The sequence below is a fragment of the Leucoraja erinacea genome, chromosome 8 (genome assembly GCF_028641065.1).
Source record: "Leucoraja erinacea ecotype New England chromosome 8, Leri_hhj_1, whole genome shotgun sequence".
Classification (NCBI taxonomy): Eukaryota; Metazoa; Chordata; class Chondrichthyes; order Rajiformes; family Rajidae; genus Leucoraja; species Leucoraja erinaceus.
Genome location: NC_073384.1, coordinates 44,907,242 through 44,934,454, shown reverse-complemented (window position 1 = coordinate 44,934,454; position 27,213 = coordinate 44,907,242). Strand labels below are relative to the sequence as shown.

Genomic DNA, 27,213 nt, shown 5'->3' with positions numbered 1-27,213 from the left:
ATTATTGTTATACAGCCCATGTTATTCTTTGTGTTTTCCACGGAGGATAGGAGATTGGTGCTGGTAAGAAGATCCCCTGAAGCAATTTAACAATTTCTGAGGCTGATTGGTGTTTCTGTCCAAAGTTCAATTTAGTTTGTAATTTGATGTTGGTGTTCAGAATTGGTCAATGGGTCACTGGTGTCCACTTTGTATATTTGTATATCCACTTTGCTCCCAAGATCCAGAGTGTTACCAAAAAGCTTGTCACAGATTGAACTGAATCTATTACATTAAATTTCAGATTTTTTTACAGATTACATCGTGTATAATTCGCAGACAGTGGGCTCTTCCACTTGTTCGAGTGTCTCTGAACTGAATAATTTTGCCGTTAAATTCACGCTTTCATTTGTCAGCACTATCCAATAAAGCCCCTATCCTCTCTGGAAAATATGCAGAGGGATGGCTAGATAAATTCTGGTTCCTGCAGATTGGAACATATCAAATATGACCCTGTTATGTGAGAAAGGATATAGACAATTTGTAACCACTGACCTGTTAGCCTAATCCAAATTCTGGTAACATTGAAGTTAATCTATGTTCCATTGCTTGAATTTATTTAATATAGTTCCAGTGCCCAACTAGGAACTTGTGAAATTATGTTATCTTCTTTTGTATCCTTAGATTCTATCTACAAAACCAAGACCGCACCTACATTTTATTCCAGGTGTCTGCTCTGACAACCTCCTTTTGAGACACTGTTAACTTATACTATGAATCACTTCACATTCCTCCAATTTAGGCACCAGTACCAGTTTATTAGTCAATTCGCTCTCAGAGCATTTTTTTAACATTGTTCCTTCAGTTTCCTAATTCATATAATTTAATTGTTGAAGATACTTTAGTTCCACAAAGAACACATGTTTCCGATCCAAAAACTGCCTAGCCATAACCTTTGCTTTCTTTTCACAGACCAGCTTTTTGCTCAGTTGTATTCTTCTAAATTGCTGTACTATGTTGCTTAACCAATGTAGCTCTACTAATAGCTGAGTCTCACGTTGCGAGTTGACACAAGAGGTACCCCGAGTGAAAGAATCGTAGTTGTGTACGTCATTAATCTGTCTGGGGTCACATGGCTCTTGGGTTAGGCTGGGATCATTCTCTGCGGGATGATCTTAGTGCGGGAGACAAGTGTAGGAAAGGTGTACTGACTGTGTGGGCAGACACTTTGAAAGTGATTGCCCACCAGTCTCAAAAGCCGCCATGTCTCCCTGTCCCTGGGATAGCAGGGGGCGATCAAACAGCACAATACCCCCCTCCTCCTCCACGCCAAGACGAAGGGCAACAATTCCAAGGCTTTAGCGTCAGGAACAGCGGGCAGGCGACAATCACCTGCCATAACGCGAGAGAGATCATGCACTGTTGTAGGTCTCCTTTGCACGTCGGTGTTTCTATCTTTCTCCACTCATTGTTGGCCCTATCTGTCACCACCCCCACCTACACCCCTCTGCTTCCCGGCCATGTGTGTGACCCCTCCCCTCTCCAGCTCCCCGCCCATTGCACCGGCGCGGGGGCTTTACACTGTCTTCAAGTCGGCGATGCCAGCAGGTCAGTGCCAGTCGCCCCTGGGGCAGTCGCTCCCTTCAGTTTCCCAGGGGGTCGGGACGGGACTGGAGTTGGGAGGGAAAGGTGGGGGGGGGGGAATGGGGGGGTTAGGTGAGCAGGAGAGTGGGGTTGTTTGCAGTTGCAGAGGGAGGGGGCAAGGGCGGTACAGTTCCCAGTCTCAGCTCCTGTCCAGGGGATGAGGGGGCGCAGCTCGGGCTGTAGTTGCTGTTGGCTGTGGGTCTCTGGGTTCTCCGTGCTTGCAGTGGGCCTGGGGGGCTTGGGGGTCGGTGTCCCGTTGGTCCTGACGTCTCCGGCCACCCCCCTGGACAGGAGCTGAGACTGGGAACCCCCACCTTTCCCTCCCAACTCCAGTCCCGTCCCGACCCCCCCTGGGAAACTGAAGGGAGCGACTGCCCCGGGGCGACTGGCACTGACCTGCTGGCATCGCCAACGTGAAGACAGTGCAAAGCCCCCGCGCCGGTGCAATGTGCGGGGAGCTGGAGAGGGGAGGGAAGGGGTCACACACATGGCCAGGAAGCAGAGGGGTGTAGGTGGGGGCGGTGACAGATGGGGCCAACAATGAGTGGAGAAAGACAGAAACACCGACGTGCAAAAGAGACCTACAACAGTGCATGATCTCTCTCGCGTTATGGCAGGTGATTGTCGCTGGGAAACTGAAGGGAGCGACAATCTGCTGCTGCCTGCCCGCTGAGTTAAAGAGTTCCCACGATAGACTCACGATACGCTAAGGTAAACGCACGGGCCACTACGTTCTAACAACGAGTTAAAATGTTTCAATTCATAACCACAAGAGTAAAATTGACTCGTGGAAAATTTTAAACATGTTTGATTTTTTGCAAGAGTTCACAAGTTTCACGAGTACCTGCCGTTAGCGCCACGAGTCTCTAAGTTGCGTCCACGAGTTCCGTACGTTAATCGTACGTTATTACCACGAGTTTTAACTCGGGGTACCTCTTGTGTCAACTCGCAACGTGAGACTCAGCTTTAAGCATAACATTTTACTTTCACTTTGAGAAGCAAAATAAAGAAAATGACAGGTGAGGAAAATTTCACTCTAAAATCCTCCAGTTTCTATTTAAAATAAAATAATTTACCATATTGACCTAAACAACAAAATCCATTATTTACATTTCCTGGAGAAATGTGTATTTTCTTTTAACCTATTTTTGTAACCAGGGGCGCCGGGGAGATGGCAGCCCTGCCGGCAGTCTGTTCGTTTTTTCGTTTTATTTTTAGCGTTTGTTAATAGTTTGTTTTAATGTACTTCGGTTTGTTTTATGTGGGGGAAGGGGGGAGGGGATCGGGGGAATCCTTTTTTTCAAGTTCCTACCTTCCCGGAGATGTTATCACATTCTCCGGGCTCTGCAACCTACCATCGCTGGAGCTGGAGGCCTCCTTGGACTGTTGTGAGCCCCACGGGGCACGGACTTAACATCAGAGCGGATCCCTTGCCTGGGATCGCTCCCGCCGCAGCCTGCGGACTTACCATCAAGGGCTCGCAGTTTCGGAAGAGGATAGTCAGGAGCTCCAACGCCGCAGTACCTTCGACCAGCCCCGACGTGAGGTTCAATCCCCCGGTGCGGGAGAGCTGACAACCCCCCGATGCAGGAGCTGAACGCCTCGACACGAAGGGCCGGAACGCCGCCAGCTACAGGAGTCAAGACCGTCCCGTCAATGGAGGGCTCGAAGCCCCTGACCGAGGAAGAACAAAAGGAAGGACTTGAACTTTATTTCGCCTTCCATCACAGTGCGGAATGTGTAGGAGACTGTGGTGGATGTTCATGTTAAAATGTGTTTTTGAGTCTGTTGCTTTTAATTGTATGACTGACCTGGCCAGTGAAATTCCTCGTATGTTGCAAAACATACATGGCGAATAAAATCTGATTCTGATAATTGTGATTTTTTTTTTTAAGTGTTTAAACATTTTTAAACATTGGGACCTCCTAAACTAAGGCAATTTTTACCCAGACATTTCAAAACAAAACTCCAAATGCAATCTTTGGTGCTTGGCATTGTCTCATTGCTGAGCAAAAATGGTGAATTATGAAATATATCCTACCTTCAAATGCTGAAGTACTTAGTTCTTTATAAATTCCTTTGAGAATATGCCAAAGTGCTTTACAGTTAGTGAAGTGCATTTGAAGTGTAATCACTGTTGTGATGTAGGATAATCAGCCGTCATTTTACTTGCATAAAACAGCGGTGCAATAATAACCAGGTAGGAGGCAAAAAATTATTTTAACATCTTGCAGTATTTTTTGTTTGTGGTTAAAGGAAGTTAATGGGAAATCTCATGATTGTGCATGCAACAAGGTACGTCCTGCAGAGTTCTTGTCGGATACCTATTTGATTGCTACTTCCCCGTCTGTGTACCATGCTGAAGCACAACAAAATCAGGAGATGCACAGTCACCTCAAATGGCAAAGAATGATATGTGTAGGAAGGAACTGCAGATGCTGGTTTACACAGAAGATTGACACTAAATCCTGGAGTAACTCAGTGGGACAGGCAGCATCTCTGAATAGAGGAATGGGTGACATTTCGGGATGAGACCCATCTTCAGTTTTGATATCATGTTTGGAGTGGCATTCACCTAAAAACAATCCTTAACAAAACACGTTTACACTTCAGAAGACGAGATTGACCTGATTAGGGACTGCATAGTCATATTTGCGGGTCTCTAGATTAGTGCTACTTTAATTGTATGAAAAATAAGTCTCCAACCTTTCATCTTCTATGCACATAGCTGCTTTAAATGTTGTGGCTGTGATTAATGGGCTGGCTGACTGCATTCCTGATTTCAGAGGTTGGGAAAAAATGTTATTTCTTTCAAAACATTTGGAAATGCACCTTATGGAAATAAGTTTCCTTTTCTAAGTTCAACTAAACCGTATACAGCAGAGATCTGAAATTATATTTTATTGTTATGTTCATTTTTTTTTTTAAACAGAGGAAAATAATGATTGGCGAAAAGCTGACGCAACGTGGACCAAAATGCAGGAGGAAAATGTGATTCCCCGAGAGCGAACTCTGCGGATACTTGCGGAAATACTCAAGAGCAATGGTCAAGAAATTCCATTTGAAGTTCCTGAGGTAACCATTTTAAACTAACAATTTTACTTGCTTCCTTATGTTCATCAAGGTTTACCCAAAATGTATAATTGCTTTTATCTGTTCAAGCACAAATATTTGGGACAATTACGCAGTAACTGCAGAAGGCCAATGGTCAAAGTAGCCTTTAAATTAGCCCATGGCAAATTTAGACCTCAAGTAGTTGTTTCTTACCTTACAAATTTTCTGAGTTCCGACATCAATTATAACTTGGAAATGTAATTTTCCATTCTATCATGGGTATATGTAATTTTTACAATATACCTCTTATTTCCATACCCCACCAATTAGATCACTTTTCCTTTGCTTTGTGTCCCATTTCCCGACCATTTGCCAAGCCAACATAATGTTACACTTGTTCCATAAATGTTGATGCACATATTTGCCGACAATTTTGATAGATGACTTTAGTTTAGTTTAGAGATACAACGCTGAGACAGAATCTTCAGCCCACCAAGTCCGCGCCAACCAGCGATCCCAGCACACCAGCACTATCCTACACACTAGGGACAATTTACAATATTGCCGTAGCCAATTATCCTGCAAACCTGCACGTCTTTGGAATGTGGGAGGAAACCAGAGCACCCAGAGAAAACCCACACAGATCACGGGGCGAATGTGCAAACAGCACCCGTGGTCAGCATCAAACCCGGATCCATGGCGCTGTAAGGCAGCAATTCTACCACTGCGCCACCATTCCACCCCATGACTGTTGGGTAGCGAGGGCTTGCAACTAAAGATAACCTTCAAATGAAACTAAAATCATCCCAGCTTAATGATAAGCAGTGGAATGGTTGCATACCTGCAAATACTGCTGACCTCTGCAAATTATGTGTGATGAATAGTATAATCTTAATGGATCATAAAAGGGTTTGTGGCATATTCCAAATTTTTATATTTTAGATTTTTTGGAAGTAGCACTTGGGAGTCACCTTGCCATCTTATTGCCACTTGGCCATCTTATTCTTTTTGTAAAATAGAAACAAAAAATCCTGGAACACTTAGAATTGAGATAACACCTGTGGAAAGAGAAACAGATTTAACAGAACTGGGGAAAAAGAGAAAACCACTTCATTTTAAGCTGCAGAGAAGGTGGGAGATGTGTGGGCAGGATAAAGGGAATATTTCTTACTTGGTGAGGTCAGGTTTGCAGTGGGAATAAGCTGTTGAAGAAGTGACCTGGTTGATGGATTAATGAGAGCAGTTGGAAAGAAAAAAGACGTCAATGGAATGCAAAAGCTGCAAAATGTAGAGCCGTAGGGATATCTAAGCAGGTCAGATCTAATGGAAAATCTCCAGCAAAGCGAAAGAGTTCTGATGCAAAGGAGAGAACGAGGCATGTAAGGATGTTGAATTCGATATTAACACTGGAAGGTTGTAATGTCCTCAGACAGAAGATGAAGTGCTGTTCCTCCAGATTACGTTGGACCTCATTATAGCAATGCAGGAGACCAAAGGGGGGATAGAATGGGATTGAGCTGGAGAGTTATAGTGAGAGCAGATGGAAATTGGCAGCATATGTAATTAACTTTTCGAGATGTGAAATGCAGGAAGTAGCACCAATTCCATCATCGTGTACTAGAAAATGAATTAAGCAAAGGGTCCTGAGTAGCATCAAAATAAAGACTGTTCCTCGTATCCCATCAAAAGACAGACGTAAATTTCATTTGTGCAATTTCCCAAAGCTTCATCTTTAATCTGGAGAATTGAGTGCAGTTGAAGGTGAAGTTGTTCGATGTATGAACTATTCCCAGTACACCTGTCAGGGCTCGAAATTAACGGTTGCCAATGGCCACCTAAAGTCCTGCCGGGAACCTAAAAGCCGTGTCATTTTGCCCGGCTTGTCCCCCCCTCTCTATCTCTCTCTCTCTCTCTCTCTGTCACTCTCCGTCTCCGCCCGCCATCCTTGTCCGGCCTGCTGAGTCTCCGCTCTCCGGCCGCTCCACATCCGCCGGCATGGCCGGCCGCCTTGCTCATGCTCACTGCCACGGCCTGCACATCCTCCTCCTGCACATGCGCACTGCCACGGCCAGCACATCCTCCCCCTGCATATGCGCACAACCAAGGCCAGCACATTATCAGCCGCCCTGCACATGCGCACTGACACAGCCACTGGTCGGCGCCGGCAACTTTCTCCCTCCCTTTGCATTGTAGGAGATCTGGCCGCGACCGCTGAAACCCAACGCAGAATCACTTCCTGGAACTGGAGTAACTCCCTGGAGTGACTCTTGCTTCTTGGTTTCCTGGTCCTCCAAAAATATTCCAAATGGAATTTTAACTTTAGGTGGTGGAGGGTGGACTTAAGCAAAAAAAGGGTTCTTGTGGATTGTGCCCCCTTTAATACGGTGGACCATCGTATCTTAATATCTCTGTTACAGCACCTAGTGGGCATCTGTGGCAGTGCACTGGGATGGTTCAGGTCCTATCTGGCAGACAGAACCATGTGTGTAAGCCTTGCTGGTTTTGAATCCTCCTCCGCTCCTCTGTCATACGGGGTTCCACAGGGCTCAATTTTAGGGCCCCTGCTTTTCTCACTATACTTACTTCCTCTGGGTTCCATTCTTAGAAAGCATGACATCTCTTTTCATTGTTATGCTGATGATAGCCAACTATATATGCCGCTGAGGAAGGAAGACGCCTTTTCTGTCAAATCACTTCTGTCATGTCTCGAGGACATTAAGTCCTGGATGGCCCTAAACTTTCTAGGATTTAATGAAAAGAAGACAGAGGTGATATTGTTTGGCCCCAATGGCTGCCGTGAACCTCCCCGTGTTGACTTGGGTCCACTGGCACGGTACGTGAAGCTAACAGTTTTAAACCTAGGTTTTAGGATGGACAGTGATTTTAAAGTAGATCATGAAATAGGCGTGGTGGTTAAGTCCAGCTTCTTTCACCTTAGGAAGCTGGCAAAGGTGAAGCCCATTCTTGAGCGGCAGCATTTTGAAACAGTAATCCATGCCTTTATTACATCTAGGCTGGATTACTGTAACGCTCTCTATTTTGGAGTTGCACGATCTTCCCTGGCTCGTCTCCAGTTGGTTCAAAATGCTGCTGCTCGCCTTTTAACTGGAACTCGAAAGAGGGAGCACATAACGCCAATTCTGGCCTCCCTCCACTGGCTCCCGGTGCACTTTCGAGTTCATTTTAAAATTCTTTTATTTGTTTTTAAATCTCTAAATGGGCTCGCCCCGCCTTACCTCTCTGAACTGCTCCAACCATACGCTCCTGCCCGCTGCCTCAGGTCAGCTGATCAGCTGCTCCTGGAGGTACCGAGGTCTAAGCGGAAGCTCAGAGGGGATAGAGCCTTCTCTGTTGCTGCTCCGGCGCTCTGGAACACCCTGCCGTTGCACATCAGACAGGCCCCCTCACTGTCCATCTTCAAAACCAGTATTAAAACACATTTATATTCCTTGGCTTTTGACACTGCTTGAGACTTTGCTCCTGTTTTTAGTGCTTTTTAATGTTTTTAATTTTATTGTTTTTACTCTTTCGTTTAATGTTTTTAATTTTATTGTTTTTACTCTTTCGTTTAATGTTTTTATTGTTATGTAATAATTTCTTGTCCATGATTAGTCATGTACAGCACTTTGTTGCAACTGTGGTTGTTTTTAAAGTGCTCTATAAATAAAGTTATTATTATTATTATTATTATTATAAAAGAGCTACCTTAAATTTCCCACCACGGCTTCCAAACCAGGGCATCGAAGAGCTGAAGGGACTGGTTTCCAGATGGCTAGTATGGACATTGCGGGTTGAATGGTTTCTTGTGCTGGCAGCTCAGTCACTCATGCCTGGTGGGCTGGCAGCTCAGTCACACAGGCCTGGTGGGCTGGCAGCTCAGTAACTCGGGGCTGGTGGGCTGGCAGCTCATTCACCAAACTCCATTTTACAGCATTTCAGGCAGAGTGAAGGCCACCAACCTCAATTTCACAGCATTTCAGGCAGAGTGCAGGCCACAAACTCAATTTCACAGCATTTCAGGCAGCGTGCAGGCCACCAATTTGCCAAACAACTCATTGCATTGTCATTAAGGGCTAACAAATCATTTATTGCAAGTACATTGCAGACTCACAGTTCAGTTAATTCACAGCTTAGAATCACAGTAGTGGACTCTCCCTCGTGATCTTCCAGGGTGACTGACTCGCGCCCAGGCATCTGGGGTTTTATAGTCCTGCCCCACCTCCCCAGCCCGGAAGTGGCGTTACCTTGATCGTGGTGATTGACAGGCGAGAGGACCAACAGCTGATCTCAAGATTTTTTTAACATAATTTTTTTCATCAATCGGAGAAATCCTCGGGGCTGCCTCAGCAGAGGAGGACTGTGAGTAAGATGGCCAAAAATCATAGCGATATATGGCAGCGTTTTTCTAAAATCAATATACGGCGCAGACAGGAAGTGGTCAAGATGAGACTTAGTTATATAGATATAACTATATATATATATATATGTGTGTGTGTGTATAATATATATACCCACACACACGCACAATTTCCCTCCTGGGATTAATAAAGCTCTATCGTATAGTATCGTGTGTGTAGGAAGGAACTGTAGATGCTGGTTTAAACCGAAGATAGACACAAAAAGCTGGAGTAACTCAACAGGTCAGACAGAAACTCTGGACAAAAGGAAACTATCACATTTTGGGTTGGGTCTGTAAAAGGTTCCTGCACACCTTTGGAATGTGGAAGGATACAAGAGCACCCAGAGAAAACTCATCAAAGGGAAAAGGAGCAAACTCCATACAGACAGCGCCCATATTCAGGATCAATTCCGGGTCTCTGGCACTTTTAGGCAGCAACTTTATGGCCAATGTATTGCCCCATAGTCTTGAACTGAATTAAAACATACTGTAGCTGTAAAGGGGGACATAGTGTGACTTAGAGATTTAAGACTGAAAATGGATAGTTTATTTTTTTTTAGTAACCAAAGTTATCAACGTATAATTTTTTGTTGGAAAACAAAATATACTGGCACAGCTGGTGGACTTGCTGCCTCACACGATCCTGTCCTTGGGCAATGTCTGTGTTGAATTTGCACATTCTCCCTGCAAGTCTGTGGGTTTCCTCCCACATCCCAAAGACGCATTGGCTTTGTAGGTTAACTTGTTTCTGTAATATTGCCCCTAATGTGTAGGGAATGGGTGAGGATAGTGGGATAACAGAACTTGTGTGAATGGGTGGTAGACAAAAAAAGCTGGAGAAAATCAGCGGGTGAGGCAGCATCTATGGAGCAAAGGAATAGGCGACGTTTCGGGTCGAGACCCTTCTTCAGACTTTTGTCGGTGGGGGGGGGGGAAGAAAGGAAGAGGCGGAGACAATAGGCTGTGGGAGAGCTGAGAATGGGAGGGGAAGGAGGGAAAAAGCAAGGACTACCTGAAATTGGAGGAGCCAATGTTCATACCGCTGGGGTGTAAGCTACCCAAGCGAAATATGTGGTGCTGTTCCTCCAATTGTGATATTTTGTATTCAGCTAATGCAATGAGCATATTTATTCTTCTATAGCTTTCAACTAATTTTATTGCACTATTTGTTGTTTAGGAAGCTTTATGTTTTAATCATCTAAATATGGTTTTGATGTCAGCAAATTATGTTTTAACTATTTTTAGTTTAAAAATACAGTATGGAAACAGCCCCTTTGGCCCATCTAGTCCACATCGACCATCGGTCACTTGTTTACACTAATTCTATGTTATCTCACTTTCTCATCCACACCTTAAATATTAGGGGCAAATTAGAGGCCAATTAACATACAAATCTGCACATCTTTGGGATGTGGGAGAAAACCAGAGCATCAGTTAAAGATCATGAGGGAAATAAGATAGAGTAGAAGCACAGAGCTTTTACCCAGAGAAGAAGAATCGATAAACAGAGGTCACAGGTTTAAGTCGAGAAGGAAAAGATTTAATAGAAACCTAAGGGGCAGCATTTTTCAAACAGGTGGTGAGTATATGCAACGAGCTGCCAGAGGAGATATTTGAGGCAGATACTATAACAAAATGTAAAAGACATTTGGACAGGTACAATGGATAGGAAAGGTTTGGAGGGATATGGGCCAAACGTGGGCTGGTGGGAGTAGTGTAAATGGGCCATTCTTTGGGAAAGTGAACCACAATGTCACACACGTGACCAGATGTTGTCACATACAGTAATACATTTGTTTAAATCCTGTAATGAATCTTATTGCTATTTTCTTACCTACAGAACTATAATGCATGTCTGCTAAAGATATGAACAATCTAGCTTTTTAAAATTCACAGGGTTTGTAAGTTAAAAATGCATCCGTGTGAGGTCACACACGTGACCAGTCATATTTGACCTCTGACCCTAAAACAATTGTCAACATAACAAACGTTTCATTTGATAAACTTCAAAAAGAAATATGAATCATGTATACAGTACAAAACAATATATCTGTAATGCTTTCAAAATTAGAAGATATGTATTCCACAATTTTTCATATTTTTGGTCACACACGTGACTAAGAATGGGGCCCAATGGGACATCTTGGTTGCCATGTGAAAGTTGGGCTGAAGGGTATGTTTCCATGCTGCATGACTAAGATTAGGTGAAAACCTACGCAGCCAGAGAGAATGCAAACTCCATACAGACAGCATGGATGTCAGGATTGAATCCGGATCTCTGAAAACTGCACCGTTGTGCCGCCATTATCTTTTTTTTAGGTTAGGGACTCGCTTCGGTCCATGCATTCTATTTTTCTATAATTACCTTAGTTTAGGATTTTGGATATTTAATCCAAAGTAAAAATTATATTTTGCTTCCTGCTTGCTTTTACTTTTAAACTATATGAACATAAAATCTGTAGCTATCTATGTTTCATTATCTATTGTTAAATGTTTGTGGTTTGTCAGACACTCCACTCTTGCATTTGCTTTAATTTTTAATTTTATTCCATGTCATTCTGTTGCTATTTAGTCAGGCTTCACCATTTTTTGATTAAAATTTCATTTTCTATTTACGTACCTGGCTCATTCTTAGTCACGTATGTGACCAGAAATATGAAAAAGAGATTACATCTCTTCTAATTCTGAAAGCATTACAGGTATAATGTTTTGTACTGTATGATTCATATTTATTTCGAAGTTTATCAAGTGAATTTTTTATGTTATGCTGACAATGTTTATTTAGGGTCAGAGGTCAAATATGACTGGTCACGTGTTATGTTTTATTTTACAAACTTTGTGAATTTTAAAAAGCTAGAATGTTCATATCTTTAGCAAACATGCATTATAGTTCTGTAGGTAGGAAATAGCAATGAATACGATTCTCTTACACAAATTTTTTGATGTATTACTTTATGTGATGCCATCTGGTCATGTGTGTTTTTGGTTCACTTTCCAAAGAATGGCTCACTTGTTCATTCTTGGTTATTAAATAATGCACATTTCCTCCACTTTCACAACATGTTTCTCCATAAGACACATCCATAAAGTAATCTGTTCCCTGTTTATTGTTTTCCCAATAATTTTAAGTAAAGAGACAATGTTATTATGTCAGTTCTAAATTATACTTGCTGGCAATAATCAGGAAGGATCTGCAAGGTTTTAAAATTGATTAGAAGTGAGCTGACTTGAACGATGACTTAATCTTACAAGTTTAGGAGCAATCAAGTTATTGGTTTACTGATTATGACAACTATTTGCCTCCACTCTGCAGAAATGGTACAGGATAAAGGAAATTATTATTGTGATCTTAATTTCTGGAAGCTGTGCACCGATCATTTGAAGTTCACTCTTGATTTAGCTTATACCATGGAACTGTAGGATATGGGCTTTTCCATACTTGGTTTGAGCCATCTTACTGTGAATTCTTGGAGTCCAGGCATTTTCCCAGGAGGATGGGAAGTTGGGGCCATTGTCATTCTCATCTGGTTTTTACTAACCCCAGCTTGTTTCGGAGCAGTATTGTTGCAGATTAAAAACATGTCTGTGTGTGCTATGAAATTCAACACTACAATGAAAGAGAGTGTCTATTGAATAGAAGAATAAAATTAAAGCCAGTCAAGTTAATCTTGGTTAAGTGTCTGAATCTGTTTTAACAAATCTCTTATAATTGTTACATAGACATGGTATGAGGATACATCCACTTCATCTTCTGTTGCTCAAAGAGGACAAACAAGAATTCCTGATTTGCCTGTTGACTCGGCCAGTGACTTTCAACGCAGACTGCTCAAACTTTCCAAGAAAAATAATATTCAAGGTACTGTTTGCATTATTTTTTGATATCTAAATTGTCATTCAATTGAATTTACATTGAAGCAGTGACAATAGACAATAGGTGTAGGAGTAGGCCATTCGGCCCTTCGAGCCAGCACCGCAATTCAATGTGATCATGGCTGATCATTCCTAATCAGTACCCCGTTCCTGCCTTCTCCCCATATCCCCTGACTCCGCTATGTTTAAGAGCCCTATCTAGCTCTCTCTTGAAAGTATCCAGAGAACCGGCCTCCACCGCCCTCTGAGGCAGAGAATTCCACATTCACATCTCTCTCTGTGAAGAAGTGTTTCCTCGTCTCCGTTCTAAATGGTTTACCCCTTATTCTTAAACTGTGGCCCCTGGTTCTGGACTCCCCCAACATCGGGAACATGTTTCCTGCCTCTAGCGTGTCCAAACCCTTAATAATCTTATATGTTTCAATAAGATCTCCTCTCATCCTTCTAAACTCCAGAGTATACAAGCCTAGCCACTCCATTCTCTCAGCATATAATAGTTCCGTCATCCCGGGAATTAACCTTGTAAACCTACGCTGCACTCCCTCAATAGCAAGAATGTCCTTCCTCAAATTAGGGGACCAAAACTGCACACAATACTCCAGGTGCGGTCTCACTAGGGCCCTATACAACTGCAGAAGGACCTCTATGCTCTTATACTCAACTCCTCTTGTTATCAAGGCCAACATGCCATTCGCTTTCTTCACTGCCTGCTGTACCTGCATGCCTACTTTCATTGACTGATGAACAAGGACCCCCAGATCCCATTGTATTTCCCCTTTTCCCAACTTGACACCATTAGATAATAATCTGCCTTCCTGTTTTTGCTACCAGTGGATATTCTCACATTTACCCACATTAAACTGCATCTGCCATGCATCTGCTCACTCCCCAACCTGTCCAAGTCACCCTGCATTCTCATAGCATCCTCCTCACAGTTCACACTGCCACCCAGCTTAGTGTCATCTGCACATTTGTTAATCTACCTGTAGACACAGTGCTCAAAAAATAAGGTTTCAACTAATGATATGAAAATAGGTGAAATAGCAATTGTTTCATTGGCATTGTGCTTCTGCAACAGGATGTAGATACATTGAGAGATTGATAAAAACCTGGCAAATTAAGATTATTGTGGTGAAGTGTCAGGTCATGGATTTCTTCAGTGTGAGGAATCAAAAGCAAGTTATTATCCAACTGTAAATGAATCAAGTTCTGAGAGAAGTATCTAGATGTTCTAGTACATGCATGCTTGACAGAAAGTTAATACGCAGGTCAAACAAGTAATTAGGAAGGCAGATGACTTATTGGCCTTACTTGCAATGGGATTGAATCTTAAGAAAGGGGAGATGTTTGGAGGCCACATCTGGAGTATTGTGCACAGTTTTGGTCTCTTTATATTTAAAAAAGGATATAATATTGTTGCACACAGTCCAAGGGAGATTCACCAAGCTAATTCCTGGAGCAACAGATTCCCTGTCAAGGGACACCTGGCAGTTTGGGATTGTATTCTTGGAGTTGGGAAAAATGAGAGGTGACCTTGCCTGACCCGCTGAGTTACACCAGCAATTTGTGTTGTTTTTTATTCTAAACAAGCATCTGCAGTTCTTTGTGTCTACAAGATCCTAAGGGGCCTTGACAGATAGATGTTGATATATTTTCACTCGTGGGAGAGTCACGATCAAGGGGTAATAGCTACAAAATAAAGATCCAGTTATTTAAATCTGAGGTGTTTGGAAATTTCATCGCTCAAGGGCTAGTGAAAGTCTCGAATTGTCTCCCCCAGTAGTAGAGGCTGGGTCATTAGATATATTTAATGTGGAGCTAAGTAAATATTGGAAGGATCGAGGAATTGAGGGTTATGGGAACTGACGCAGAAAAGGAGTTGAGCCCAGCATTGAGCCTTCAGTGAGCCCAGTCACTGACCACCGTCAGAAATACAAAGAAGAAAATTGTGGAGGCAACAAAATGTAGCCTGTCGTACACATTTCTGGCAGTTTGATCATTTACTGTTATTATTGACAATTAACAATTTTTGGCAATTTGAATTGCCTTTTCTTGGTATATCTGTGCATTCACCAATGTCATGCTAGACTCAGTGAGAGCATTCACATGCAAAGGTTGTGTGGTGGAAGATCTACACCAAGACATGACCAGATAATTTTGGCTAATTTTCCAGAGCCACGTTTCAAGCGGCACTCGACTGCCATTGTGCGAACTTTCAAAACAATCCATTTGCGTCCCCCTCGAGTGGATGTAAAACATCTCATGACATTATTCAGAGAAAAGCAGATGAGCTTTCTGAATTATGATGAAGATTTAATCTGTCCCTCAACAAAAACATCAAATTATGTGTTTATTGTCTCCTTGCTGTTTGTGACACCTTGCTGCGCTCAATTAGGTTCAAGTAGTATCCCAGGTTCTCTGAATTACAAAACTGATGTCTTAAAAAGTGTTTAGTTGTCAATGAAATACTTTACGACATCTTGGGTTCCTAAGGTTCTTATGAGGCAAATCATTTCTTCTAACCTCTGCCTGTGCAAATACGTGACTTATGCTTTGGTTGATATGAAAGTATAGTATCTTATCATTCAATTTCTTGGATCATTCAGCTGTCTCCTTTGAAGATACTTTTCACTCCAAAACCAAAACCAAATATTGGAACCTGAATGGCTGCTAAGAGTGTGGTTGGAAGATGAGAAAGGCAGTCGTGTGGTAACACCAAAAAGAACAGTGTGCTCTTTGCAGCAAATTTCACCAATGTCTTCACCAACAATTCTTGTTACGGTAATGGGCACACCAGTCATAGAGTGTGGAAACAGGCCTCGGGCAAAAATTGCCCACACCATGTCCCATCTGTACTAGTCCCACCTGCCTGTGTTTGGCCCATATCCTCTCTAACCTACCCTATCCATGTACTTGTCCAAATGTTTTTTTAGGCGTTGTGATAATACCAGCCTCAATTAGATCTTCAGGCATCTTCGTTCCATATACCCATCACCCTTTGTGTTCACAAAATTTTAAGCCTCAGGTTCCTATGGAGTCTTTTGCCCCCCGCACCTTAAACCCATGTCCTCTGGTTTTGATTCCCCTGCACTGGGTAAAAGACTGCATTTACCCTTTCTATTCCAATCAATGTCTACATGAAGATTGTTGCTCGAAGTGAAATATTGGTCAAAAGTGAAGTTTAGCATCATGGAAACAATTAGGGGAAGTAAAAACTCTCATGCAAAATTGTTCATCTGCATGCCTTCAAGCAGCCAATACAATGCTTTTTATGCAATATCACAGGAATAAAATTATTTTCAGCAACAGTGTACTACCTTGTACATTCATTAACATTACGATGATGTGATCTAACTAAAAATACTAATAAGTAATAGATTTTTCTGATCTTTATGGTATTTATAAATTAGAAACAATCCATCTGCACTTAAGATGACTAATGCTGAAGAAGCCCAAGAGCTTTCGGTAACATTGTTGAAAAATTATTTTCATTTCTTTTGAAGGCTTGTAAACATTAGCAGAAAGCTATATATGTTTAATTTCAATTGTAATATAAGTTATTCTTATTTTGTTAGAAGCCCTTGAAGTATTCCACGAAGCTGAAAAGAAGGGTCTACTACTGAGCTTAGCTGTTTATTCAAGTTTCATAAATGCTCTTCTAAGTCATGGATTATTGGAGGAAGCCATGGATGTCAAAAGCAAGTAAGTTTTAAATTGACAAGCCAAGGTCAGGGAAAGAAGGCAAGGTGAAAAAATTGTTGGTGTGTCTGCTGACGATTAGTGATCTAATGGCTCAACTTTTTTTAATTGTGGCAAAAGATTTAAGATGGTGAAATATAAATCCTTTATTGTCAGCATTATACTGCCTAACGTATGAATTGTTGATTTAAGACTGACAGATGGAGAAGGAGAAATCAGGAATGAGCAATGAGTGCTTAGGCAGGGATTAAGGGGATTGGTCCCCGGAGTAAGAAAATCCAGAGACTGATGCTGTATTATTTGAACCCAGGAGGCTGAAAATGACTAAGGGATAGTTTAACCTTGTACTGTGTAAAAGATTTTCTTGGGATTATTCACTGTAATTCTCACATGACCCCGATTCCCAGCAGATCTTTGAAATTCTTGAGGTCAGGTAATGTGCTTGTGGCGAAAAGTGCTGGCTGCTCAGTTCAGTGCGATGAGATAATTGTTCAAGTTTAGCACACTGGTTCTCTGAAAAATGATGTAATCCTCTTCCACTGAGAGGTTGTAGAATGTGGATTATGTAGGTTTTTCTAACATGGATTGCAGCTTTATGTGTTTTAAAGATAATGTATTTTTGTCGATGAAAGTTTTTCATTTCTCCAGGCTTGTCAGGCAGTATTTGAAAGCTCATGGCATGATGTTTAAGCTTTGGCCATAAAGAGTTTTTAAATCAGAAACTACATTTCTAGAAAATGATCTCTTCACAGATTATCATTCGGAAGACTAAACTGAGGATCATTGAGAGAAGTGGGGAGGAGGAAAAAGCTGGAAATGCATAAATCCCGATGTGTAAATTTACAAGCACAGTCCAATGTTAGAATGCACTGAAAGAAACTTGGAGTCAGAGAGAAGGATAATGTTTTGCATTCATAACATGGGTAACCACCTGACCCCACTTTGGAGGCTCTGTCACTATTGTATTACAGGTGCACAACCTTTTATCCGAAATTCCAAATAACGAAAAGCTCCGAATAGCAGACATTTTTTCGGTCCTTGAAGAAAGGTCCATGAAGACGTTCACCGAGGGCGGCCCGCAGAGATGACAGCGGAACCTGAGGGGGCGCAGCTCGGGCTGTGGGCGAACTGCCACTTGTCGCCGTAGCGGCCCATCGAGGAACGGATTCCTCTGGAGGGGGAGGGGGGTATTGTGCTGTTTGATCGCCTCCTGCTATCCCAAGGACAGGGAGACACAGCGGCTTTTGAGAATAGTGGGCAATCACTTCCAAAGTTCTGCCCACACAGTCAGTACACCTCTCCTACACTTGTCTCCCGCACTAAGATCATCTCGCAGAGAATGATCCCAGCCTAACACTCCCTTCAAAGTCCTTGAAGACGTTCACCGAGGGCGGCCCGCAGAGGTGACAGCGGAACCTCCGGTCGGTCCTCGAAGAAAGTGGAACTAAATCCCCATTCATAAAAAAGAAGGTGAGGATATATTGCGCGGGAGGGTTAATCGTGTATCGTGAGTCTTGCGTGGGAACTTTTTAACTCAGCGGGCAGGCAGCAGCAGATTGTCGCTCTCTTCAGTTTCACCCCACCTACACCCCTCTGCTTCCCGGCCATGTGTGTGACTCCCTTCCCTCCCCTCTCCAGCTCCCCGCCCATTGCACCAGCTCGGGCTGTGGGCGAACTGCCACTTGTCGCCGTAGCGGACCATCGAGGAACGGATTCCTCTGGAGGGGGAGGGGGGTATTGTGCTGTTTGATCGCCCCCTGCTATCCCAGGGACAGGGAGACACAGCGGCTTTTGAGAATAGTGGGCAATCACTTCCAAAGTTCTGCCCACACAGTCAGTACACCTCTCCTACACTTGTCTCCCGCACTAAGATCATCTCGCAGAGAATGATCCCAGCCTAACCCTCCCTATTCCCTCCTATTCTGCAAGAAAAAACTACATTGAAGACTCAAACTCGCGATCGAGTAACTGCCGGGATCGAGGCGCAAACTCGCGACCTTGCGGATATGAGCCGAGCACTCTACCACTGAGCCAGCCGTTAAAATCTACGCTAAAAATCTTCCATTCCGAAAGCCGAAAAATTCCGAATTACGAAAAGTGTCTGGTCCCAAGGCTTTCGGATAAAAAGTTGTGCACCTGTACTAGATTTCTAGATACAAGTGGAACCAAGATGTGGGGATAAGGCAGGAAAAAGGTTTTAAAATCAGCCATGATCAAGTTTAACAACAATACAAGCCAGTGGCCTCCTCTTTCTATTTCTTATGCTCTTAAGGGCCTGTCCCACTTAGGCTATTTTTTAGGCGACTAGGCTGTTGCCAGGGTGTCGCCTGTATGGTCATGGGTAGTCTCCTCAGTTGCCCAAAGAGTCATAGCATCTTTCTGGTCGCCGCTGGATTTTTAACATTTTCAAAAAATGTCGGTGACAGTGGGTTAATGCCAATGAGTGTAGCTTGACTTCTCGTGACGTAGGTGCTGTCGTAGGTTGTTGCCAGTTGACTTAGGTTGTCGCCGGTGCTGAATTTGGTGAATTCCATTGGCGATTACCTACGTCAACTGGCGACAGGTACTGGCAACTGAATTGTCTTCAGTTGATGGCGTGCCGTAGCTTGACGTCGACTAGGTGGTAGGTTGTTGTAGCTTATCGTAGACATTGTCATAGACATTATCTTAGGGGGGTCTAGTCGCCGGTTTTTCGGCGACCTGCTACGACTGACAGTCACCGGCAGTCCCCAAAAAAATTGCCTAATTGGGACAGGCCTTTACACTGCAAATGCAATAATTACCCATTCACCTCTTTTCATTTCCAAGCTTTAAACCTCTATTCCCTGCCTGTTCATGTATTAGTGTGAATAGTGCCTAAATGTTACTTAAATACTATCTACCGTTTACCAGGCACCACCACCTTCTGTGTTAAAAAAAAATGTTTTGCCTTATATATCTTCTATCAAACATTCCCCAACTCACTGTAAAGGTGCCCTCTGGTAGTTAACATTTCCACCCTGGGTATTTGGCTCAAGCAAACAGAAAAATAATTGATCTGGTGTCTGGTGTCTTGGTTCCAGAAGGAACACATTGTTGAAATCTTCGGCTGTTCTTGAGTTCGATCTTGATTAATCATCATATGCAAAATGGCCCCTTTGATCTGTGGTACTGATTTGGTACCACATTAATTTTTAATCCTGAACCTGCAGCCTTCTACCTAAAGTACTACCTATGGCCAAGCTTCCTATGTTTTCTTTCAAAAGGACTGTATTTTTCAGTTGTGAGAAATGAAACAGTTGTATGTTTTGAAGATTTGAAGATTTAAAATGTTAGTTAAAGTTTTACATTTAAAGTATACATTTCACATCCAGAGAACTGATATAATAACTTAAATATTTGGTGCCACTTTGTGCAGCATGTGGTGTTGTATGATTTTTAAAGCATTATTTGTGGTCCTGTGACTCTGTAATGAACTGCTTATTGACAATGTCTCTTAGTTGTAAACTGCTGTTGTTACTTATTGCTGTTGGTGGATATTGTAAGTGGTTCTGATTTCACAGCAAGGCATGATTCTTTGCCAGCAGCCATCAATTTTATACCTGTCAGTCCACCTTCCCACTCTACAGCCCCAATAAAGAAAAATTACCTGCATTTGAAACTCTGATCCGTGACTTTTTCAATGTCTAATATCTCCATTTGAGAGATAATATTCTGGCAGCTAGTCCACTTGCCTAAGCATTACTCTCTCTTTGCTGCCTAGGATACCACTTATGGCAGCTGTCAGAACCAAGAAAAAGGAAAGAAAAAGGAAAATCAGTTTTTTCAGTATTTGACGTTCTAACATAAAAGCTGTCTTCAGGTCGACATTTGTGGCAAAATTTTTAACATTGGAATAGTAGTTTTTGTAATTTCACCTCCGTCTCAACCATTTATTATCATATCAGAAGCATGTCAGTAATTCCTTTCTAAATGTCTGCTTCTTTAGAGTTGAGACCCGCATCAAGGGCTTTACACTGAACGACGCTGCCAACAGCCTACTCATCATAACGCAAGTTAGGCGGGATAATCTGAAAGGTATGTCACACATTATGACCTTTACATCATGTTAATGCCTCTGCAGATTTTCATGTAACGCCTTTCGTATGCTGTGATAAAGGAGTCCATTTAGCAAATTACCTGCTTATCAAGAGTCTTTTGTAATAGCTGAGAGACATAAATTACTATATATGCATCTATAATACAACTGAAGCTGAATATGAATGTACTTGTCATTTGGCCACTTAGTCCAGTTTCCATTCAATTTAACAGAGGATGGTTTTGTCTTAGCTAAACCAGTGGGCTGTGGTTGCAGACTTACGGAGGTGGGTGGTGGGGGAGAAATGAAACTACAAGCTTTCAAGAATTTTATAACTGGATGAATGAACAAATTCACCTTTAAATAGTTACAAAATCAAAGAAAACCTTGCACCAAATCAATATTAATAAAAAATGATTGAAAAAAAGGTATTGCATAACTTTTATTTGAGGATGGGTGAGAAATATTTGTGTATTCAGTATATTATTATTTTCATTGCGATATTGGTTTGTGAATGTATCTTTGCATGATAAATTAAATGTACATTCTTAAACATGCTGCCAGAAAGGCTGATATTAACAATTAATAGTGCATATATCTGCAAACAAAGTGGAATGTGCAAAATTGAAACTTTTGCTTTCATTTTGGTTTAATTAATCCTCAGTTCTTTTAAGTTGTACTCTGGTTTAAGCAACAAAAAGGAAACACGCAGAAACGAGAATTCACATTGCTATCACATTGCCATTTGTACCCTGCCTTTTGTCTGATATTAATCTTGTTTGATACTGTGTATTCTTTATAACGAATCCATTAATAGACTTTTGTGCTTTGATTTAACTCAATTGTCCAGCATGTGTATTGGTAAAATAGTATGTTGAATGATACTTAAACATTTACTGCACACAAACAGATATTTGTGTTGAAGTTGTTCAAAGTAATGCTTAATGGTTTCTTTTTTAATCATACTGTACATGTTAATTATTATGCAAAAATGAGGTTTTAATGAATTTTTCCTACATCAGTTCATGAATTCACTAAATATTATTTGCCACAGAATTAGGAACATTTTTATTGTTGCTGTTCTGCAACTAAGGCTTTAAAGATTAAATGAGCATATTTTTTCATATTATACATTATATTCAGGTCTTTTCTTGCTTTGGAAATGTGAAAAACTTGGGGAAGCTGTACGAAGACATTTGGTTGCCCTTTTTCATTGTAAATCAGTTTATGAAAGTAAATGTTTCTCAAAGAAAATAAATGTAAAATAACGTCTCTCAAATGGCCTTTATTTATGTGCTACTGACAAGTGCCTGAACTAAAACTGAATGTATAGTTAATTGAATTTAAAACTACAATATTTTGCATGTTATTCATCAAATCTGCAAAGCTGTTCATTCTCATGAAATGGGAACCCAAAGGGCTAAAAATGGGGTGGGGAAACGTGGGAAATTATCTGTAAATTGAATTAGTTAAGGAACTTTTTTTTACGTGTTAACTACAAGAGCATATTTTCAGAGATTGATCGGATTATTTTGGAAATAATAAATTACCTCTGATATAATTTTATGAATCCCTTTCAGTTTTGATTTAAATATTTCCTTGTAGATGGTGTGGCAGTTCTGAAGGAGATGTTGCAAACTAATCAAGTGCCCAGCCAGCTTGCTATTGCACGACTAATTCAGGCTTTGGGTTTGAAGGGAGATGTGGAGCAAATTCAATCTCTGGAGAAGTTGATGGGAAACATGCCACAATCGATCAATTTATCTAAGATGCTATTTGTCAACAACTTAGTCCTGGCTCACATAAAGAGGTAAATAAACCTTTGCTGCTTTTATGATAATAAATAATAATAATGAATAATAGAAACATTTCACAATTTACACAATCATGAAACCTAATAATGCTTAATTTTAATCCACAAAATACATGCATTTTCATATAATTTCTCATTAATATTAATTACCTTACATTACTCAACAGCTTGTGCTTTATTTTGGTTTCGTCGTTCCTTCTGACTTTCTTGTCTCATCCCAATCTTTGCCAGTTTATGAAAAGCAATAAAATGATTATCCTCTGTACATTCAGAGCTGCAATGATTATCTGTACGAACGCCGATCATGGTTAAATAAGGATTTGTATATTTTTAATATATAATATGAAGTACTTTAAAGAAGAGCTAGGATGGAAAATGCACATAATCATCCAAAAAAATTATTATTTTGAGCTTCTATTTTGTATTCTCACAATTAAGTCATCCACATTATTAAAAATGATTGATATAAACAAGTAAATAATTGATCTTAAAAAAATTAGCAATGATTTTAATTCATGAAGTCTTGAATCATGCCAAACAATTCAAACCTTTTATTTCCTCTGAGAAGGATACTAAATCTTTGCAATATGGTTTTCCTGGACAGCTGCAAATAGACTTGATAGCTAGTCATAGTTGAAGTACGAGTGGAATATAAATTGTGTTCTATGGCTGCCTGCCACTTACTTATTAATCAGTGAATGATACTGTGCCACTGCAGATACTCCAGATATGTTTGAGCATTGTGCATGATATTACACAGTTAGTCAGTTAGTCTCTGATGCAAAACAGTTTGTAAAATGGAAAGTTTTCCTTTATGACCTAGAATGCACTATATTGCTACAGGGGGGGGGTTGTTAAAAATTGGCATGGTGCAAGGATTTTGATTGACTTTTAAATTTGGAAGAAATGTCAACATGAAAATCTATATTTCTGTGATTCCTGATTTTAGGATTAACACATATAATGTATAGCTGTCCTGCCGAACCCAGATTCACAGTCCATTTAAAAAAATATTTGTCTCCCCTTGGAGGGTATTGCAACTTTCCAGTTTCACCTTTATTAAAAAATGAGGCTATTTGTGTAGCTGTTTGTTTACAGCATTTCAAAACGCGTTTTTCAAAAGAAAATTTACTCCTGCATTCATCTTGCAAAGTAAGTTGTGTCTGCAGAAGCAAAGGTGATTCTGTATCTAAGTATTTCATTGAATGATCAAGGTGATTTGACTTTTCAGTTTGCATTATTTAGATAAAATTCCTTTGGTGCAATATTTGCATGTTTAAGAATTCAGTGCACTTTGTAAGCTGACTGTACAAGTAGCCACAGGGCATTCCATGTCATTTAATATAATTCCCTTTGGAGCATAACATGGTGATTTAGACTTTTCAAGGTCATAGTTCGTTACAGTAATGCATCTGATTAGTGTTGATTGTGTCCATTCATCTGTGAATTATTTTTCTGGTTTCATAATTTCTGCTTCACTGCTGTAACAGCTGCACGAAAATAACTAATTTTGTAACATTTATGGAGGGTAAAAGATAAAACAATTATTTTTACCTCTATGTTTAATATCCAGGTGCTTTTATAATTCAGCAATGATATAATAAAAACTTATATTTTTTTCAGTGGTAACATTGATGCAGCTGTGCAATATGTTGAGCCCTTGTACATTCCAAGTGAAAATTCTCAGCAACAGCTAACAAGCATGTCCTACGTATTCCGTAAGGTTATGGAGGGAAAATGTGATGAAGCGGTCGATAAATGTAAGTTTATCTAACTATACTTGCTGCTTGTTATGTGTTGGGTAAAGCAGGTATGTACAGGGATGAGGAGATGTAAAAAAACAGGGCAGGTTATTCGCCAGATGTTCAGATTTCCTTTGGTCCTTGTATATCCATTTCTTGTTCTGTGAGTCCACTGCTAAAAATTAGTTTGAAGTTCACAATCTGGCTACAGGCTGGCTATATATATTTTCAGTCATCTTATCTGCCTGAGAGAGAAGCATATCACAGGAATATTTCAACCTGAGATGCATGCCAACTGGCAGTTCTCAAGCCAGAGTGTTTGGTGAGTTTGAGTGTGGAAATTAGTAGAGTATTGGCAAAGTGCAATCATGATGTAATTTAGATCTGAAGTCTGAAGAAGGGTCTCGACCCGAAACGTCACCCATTCCTTCTCTCCAGAGATGCCGCCTGTCCTGCTGAGTTACTCCAGAATTTTGTGTTTACCTGTAATTTAGATGTGATCTTTTTAGTCAAGTCTCTGCTATCCAGCTTTTGGCCTTTGATTTGCACTGTGTTTTTGCAGGCATTGATCTGCTCAACCAAACCCTTGTCTTTACATTTGACACTGATTAAAATAATTGTTCTTTTTCACCATGACTACTCCCTAGGATAGCCCTCAACTTTGCTTTCATAAGTCCAAGGGATGTAAAAATTTGAAAGATAGTGATAGAGAACTGTTTTACCCTTTCACCAGATTAGATCAAGCTGGAAATTATCCCCTGCAGTATGCTACTAATGTCCTCAGCTCCAGAATTGTCACCCTGAACCTCTCTACCACCCACCCCACCTAATTTTGCCATTAAGACTTTTTCTAATACAGTACTTATATCTTTATGGTTTTTTAACATCCAAAACTAAACTAAAGTAGGCCCTTCGGCCCTTCGAGCCCGCACCACCATTCAATGCGATCATGGCTGATCATCCACAATCAGTACCCCGTTCCTGCCTTCTCCCCATATCCCCTGACTCCACTATCTTTAAGTGCCCTATCTAGCTCTTGAAAGTACCCAGAGAACCGGACTCCACCGCCCTCTGAGGCAGAGAATTCCACAGACTCACAACTCTCTGTGTGAAAAAGTGTTTCCTCATCTCTGTTCTAAATGGCTTGCCCCTTATTCTTAAACTGTGGCCCCTAGTTCTGGACTCCTCCAACATCGGGAACATATTTCCTGCCTCTAGCGTGTCCAAACCCATAATCTTATATGTTTCAATAAGATCCCCTCCCATCCTTCTAAATTTCAGAGTATACAAGCCCAGCCGCCCCATTCTCTCAACATATGACAGTCCAGCCATCCCGTGAATTAATCTTGTGAACCTATGCAGCACTCCCTCAATAGCAAGAATGTCCCTCCTCAAATTTGGAGACCAAAACTGCACACAATACTCCAGGTGTGGTCTCACTAGGGCCCTGTACAACTGCAGAAGGACCTCTTTGCTCCTATACTGAACTCCTCTTGTTACGAAGGCCAACATGCCATTTGCTTTCTTCACTGCCTGCTGTACCTGCGTGCTTACTTTCATTGACTGATGAACAAGGACCCCCAGATCCCGTTGTACTTCCCCTTTTCCCAACTTGACACCGTTTAGATAATAATCTGTCTTCCTGATTTTGCTACCAAAGTGGATAACCTCACATTTATCTACATTAAACTGCACCTGCCATGCATCTGCCCATTCACCCATCCTGTCCAAGTCACCCTGCATTCTCATAGCATCCTTCACAGTTCACAATGCCACCCAGCTTTGCATCATCCACAAATTTGCTAATGTTACTTGTAATCCCTTCATCTCAATCATTAATATATATTGTAAATAGCTGCAATCCCAGCACCGAGCCTTGCGGTACCCCACTAGTCAATGCCTGTCATTCTGAAAGGGACCTGTTAATCCCTACTCTTTGTTTCCTGTCTGCCAACCAATTTTCTATCCATGTCAGCACTCTACCCCCAATACCATGTGCCCTAATTTTCCCCACTAATCTCCTATGTGGGACCTTATCAAATGCTTTCTGAAAGTCCAGGATCACTACATCCACTGGCTCTCCCTTGTCCATTTTCCTAGTTACATCCTCAAAAAAGTCCAGAAGATTAGTCAAGCGTGATTTCCCCTTCGTAAATCCATGCTGACTCGGACTGATCCTGTTACTGCTATCCAAATGTGCCGCTATTTCATCTTTTATGATTGACTCCAGCATCTTCCCCACCACCGATGTCAGGCTAACTGGTCTAAAATTCCCTGTTTTTTTTCTCTCCCACCTGTCTTAAAAGGTGGAATAACATTAGCTACCCTCCAATCCACAGGAACTGATCCTGAATCTATAGAACATTGGAAAATGATCACCAATGGATCCACGATTTCTAGAGCCACTTCCTTCAGTACCCTGGTATGCAGACCATCAGGCCCTGGGGATGTATCAGCCTTCAGCCCCATCAGTCTACCCAGGGGTGTAAATCGCTATCCAAACATGGGGGGGACACAATTTCTTGGTGGCCACGCACATGTGCGCGCGCACACACAGGTGATAATAATAATAATAATAATAATAACTTTATTTATAAAGCGCTTTTAGACAACATCAGTTACCACAAAGTGTTGTACATGGGAAGTCAACAAAAAGTTATTACAAACTACTAAAACCATTAAGACGACAGGACTATAAAAACAGTAAAAATTAAAAGACATTAAAAGCACTAAAACAGGAACAATGTCTCAGCCAGTGTCGAAAGCCAGTGAATAAAAGTGAGTTTTTAGGGAGGATTTAAAGATGGACAGTGAAGGGGCCTGTCTGATCTGCAGCGGCAAGGTGTTCCAGAGTGCTGGGGCAGCAACAGAAAAGGCTCTATCCCCTCTGAGCTTCCACTTAGACCTTGGTACCTCAAGGAGCAGCTGATCCGCTGACCTGAGGCACCGGGTAGAT

General features: G+C 41.4%; 1 protein-coding gene across 1 annotated transcript in view; it reads left to right on the top strand.

Moving 5' to 3' along the window:
• The window catches only part of lrpprc (leucine-rich pentatricopeptide repeat containing), a 135,572-nt gene that overhangs the window by 95,647 nt on the left and 12,712 nt on the right, over window positions 1–27,213 (top strand). Inside the window, exons 28-33 of the mRNA XM_055639619.1 lie at window positions 4,556–4,698; window positions 12,797–12,932; window positions 16,522–16,648; window positions 20,613–20,701; window positions 22,308–22,512; window positions 24,139–24,275. Of these exons, the coding sequence (XP_055495594.1) occupies window positions 4,556–4,698; window positions 12,797–12,932; window positions 16,522–16,648; window positions 20,613–20,701; window positions 22,308–22,512; window positions 24,139–24,275 (837 nt within the window). The remainder of the gene's footprint in view (window positions 1–4,555; window positions 4,699–12,796; window positions 12,933–16,521; window positions 16,649–20,612; window positions 20,702–22,307; window positions 22,513–24,138; window positions 24,276–27,213) is intronic.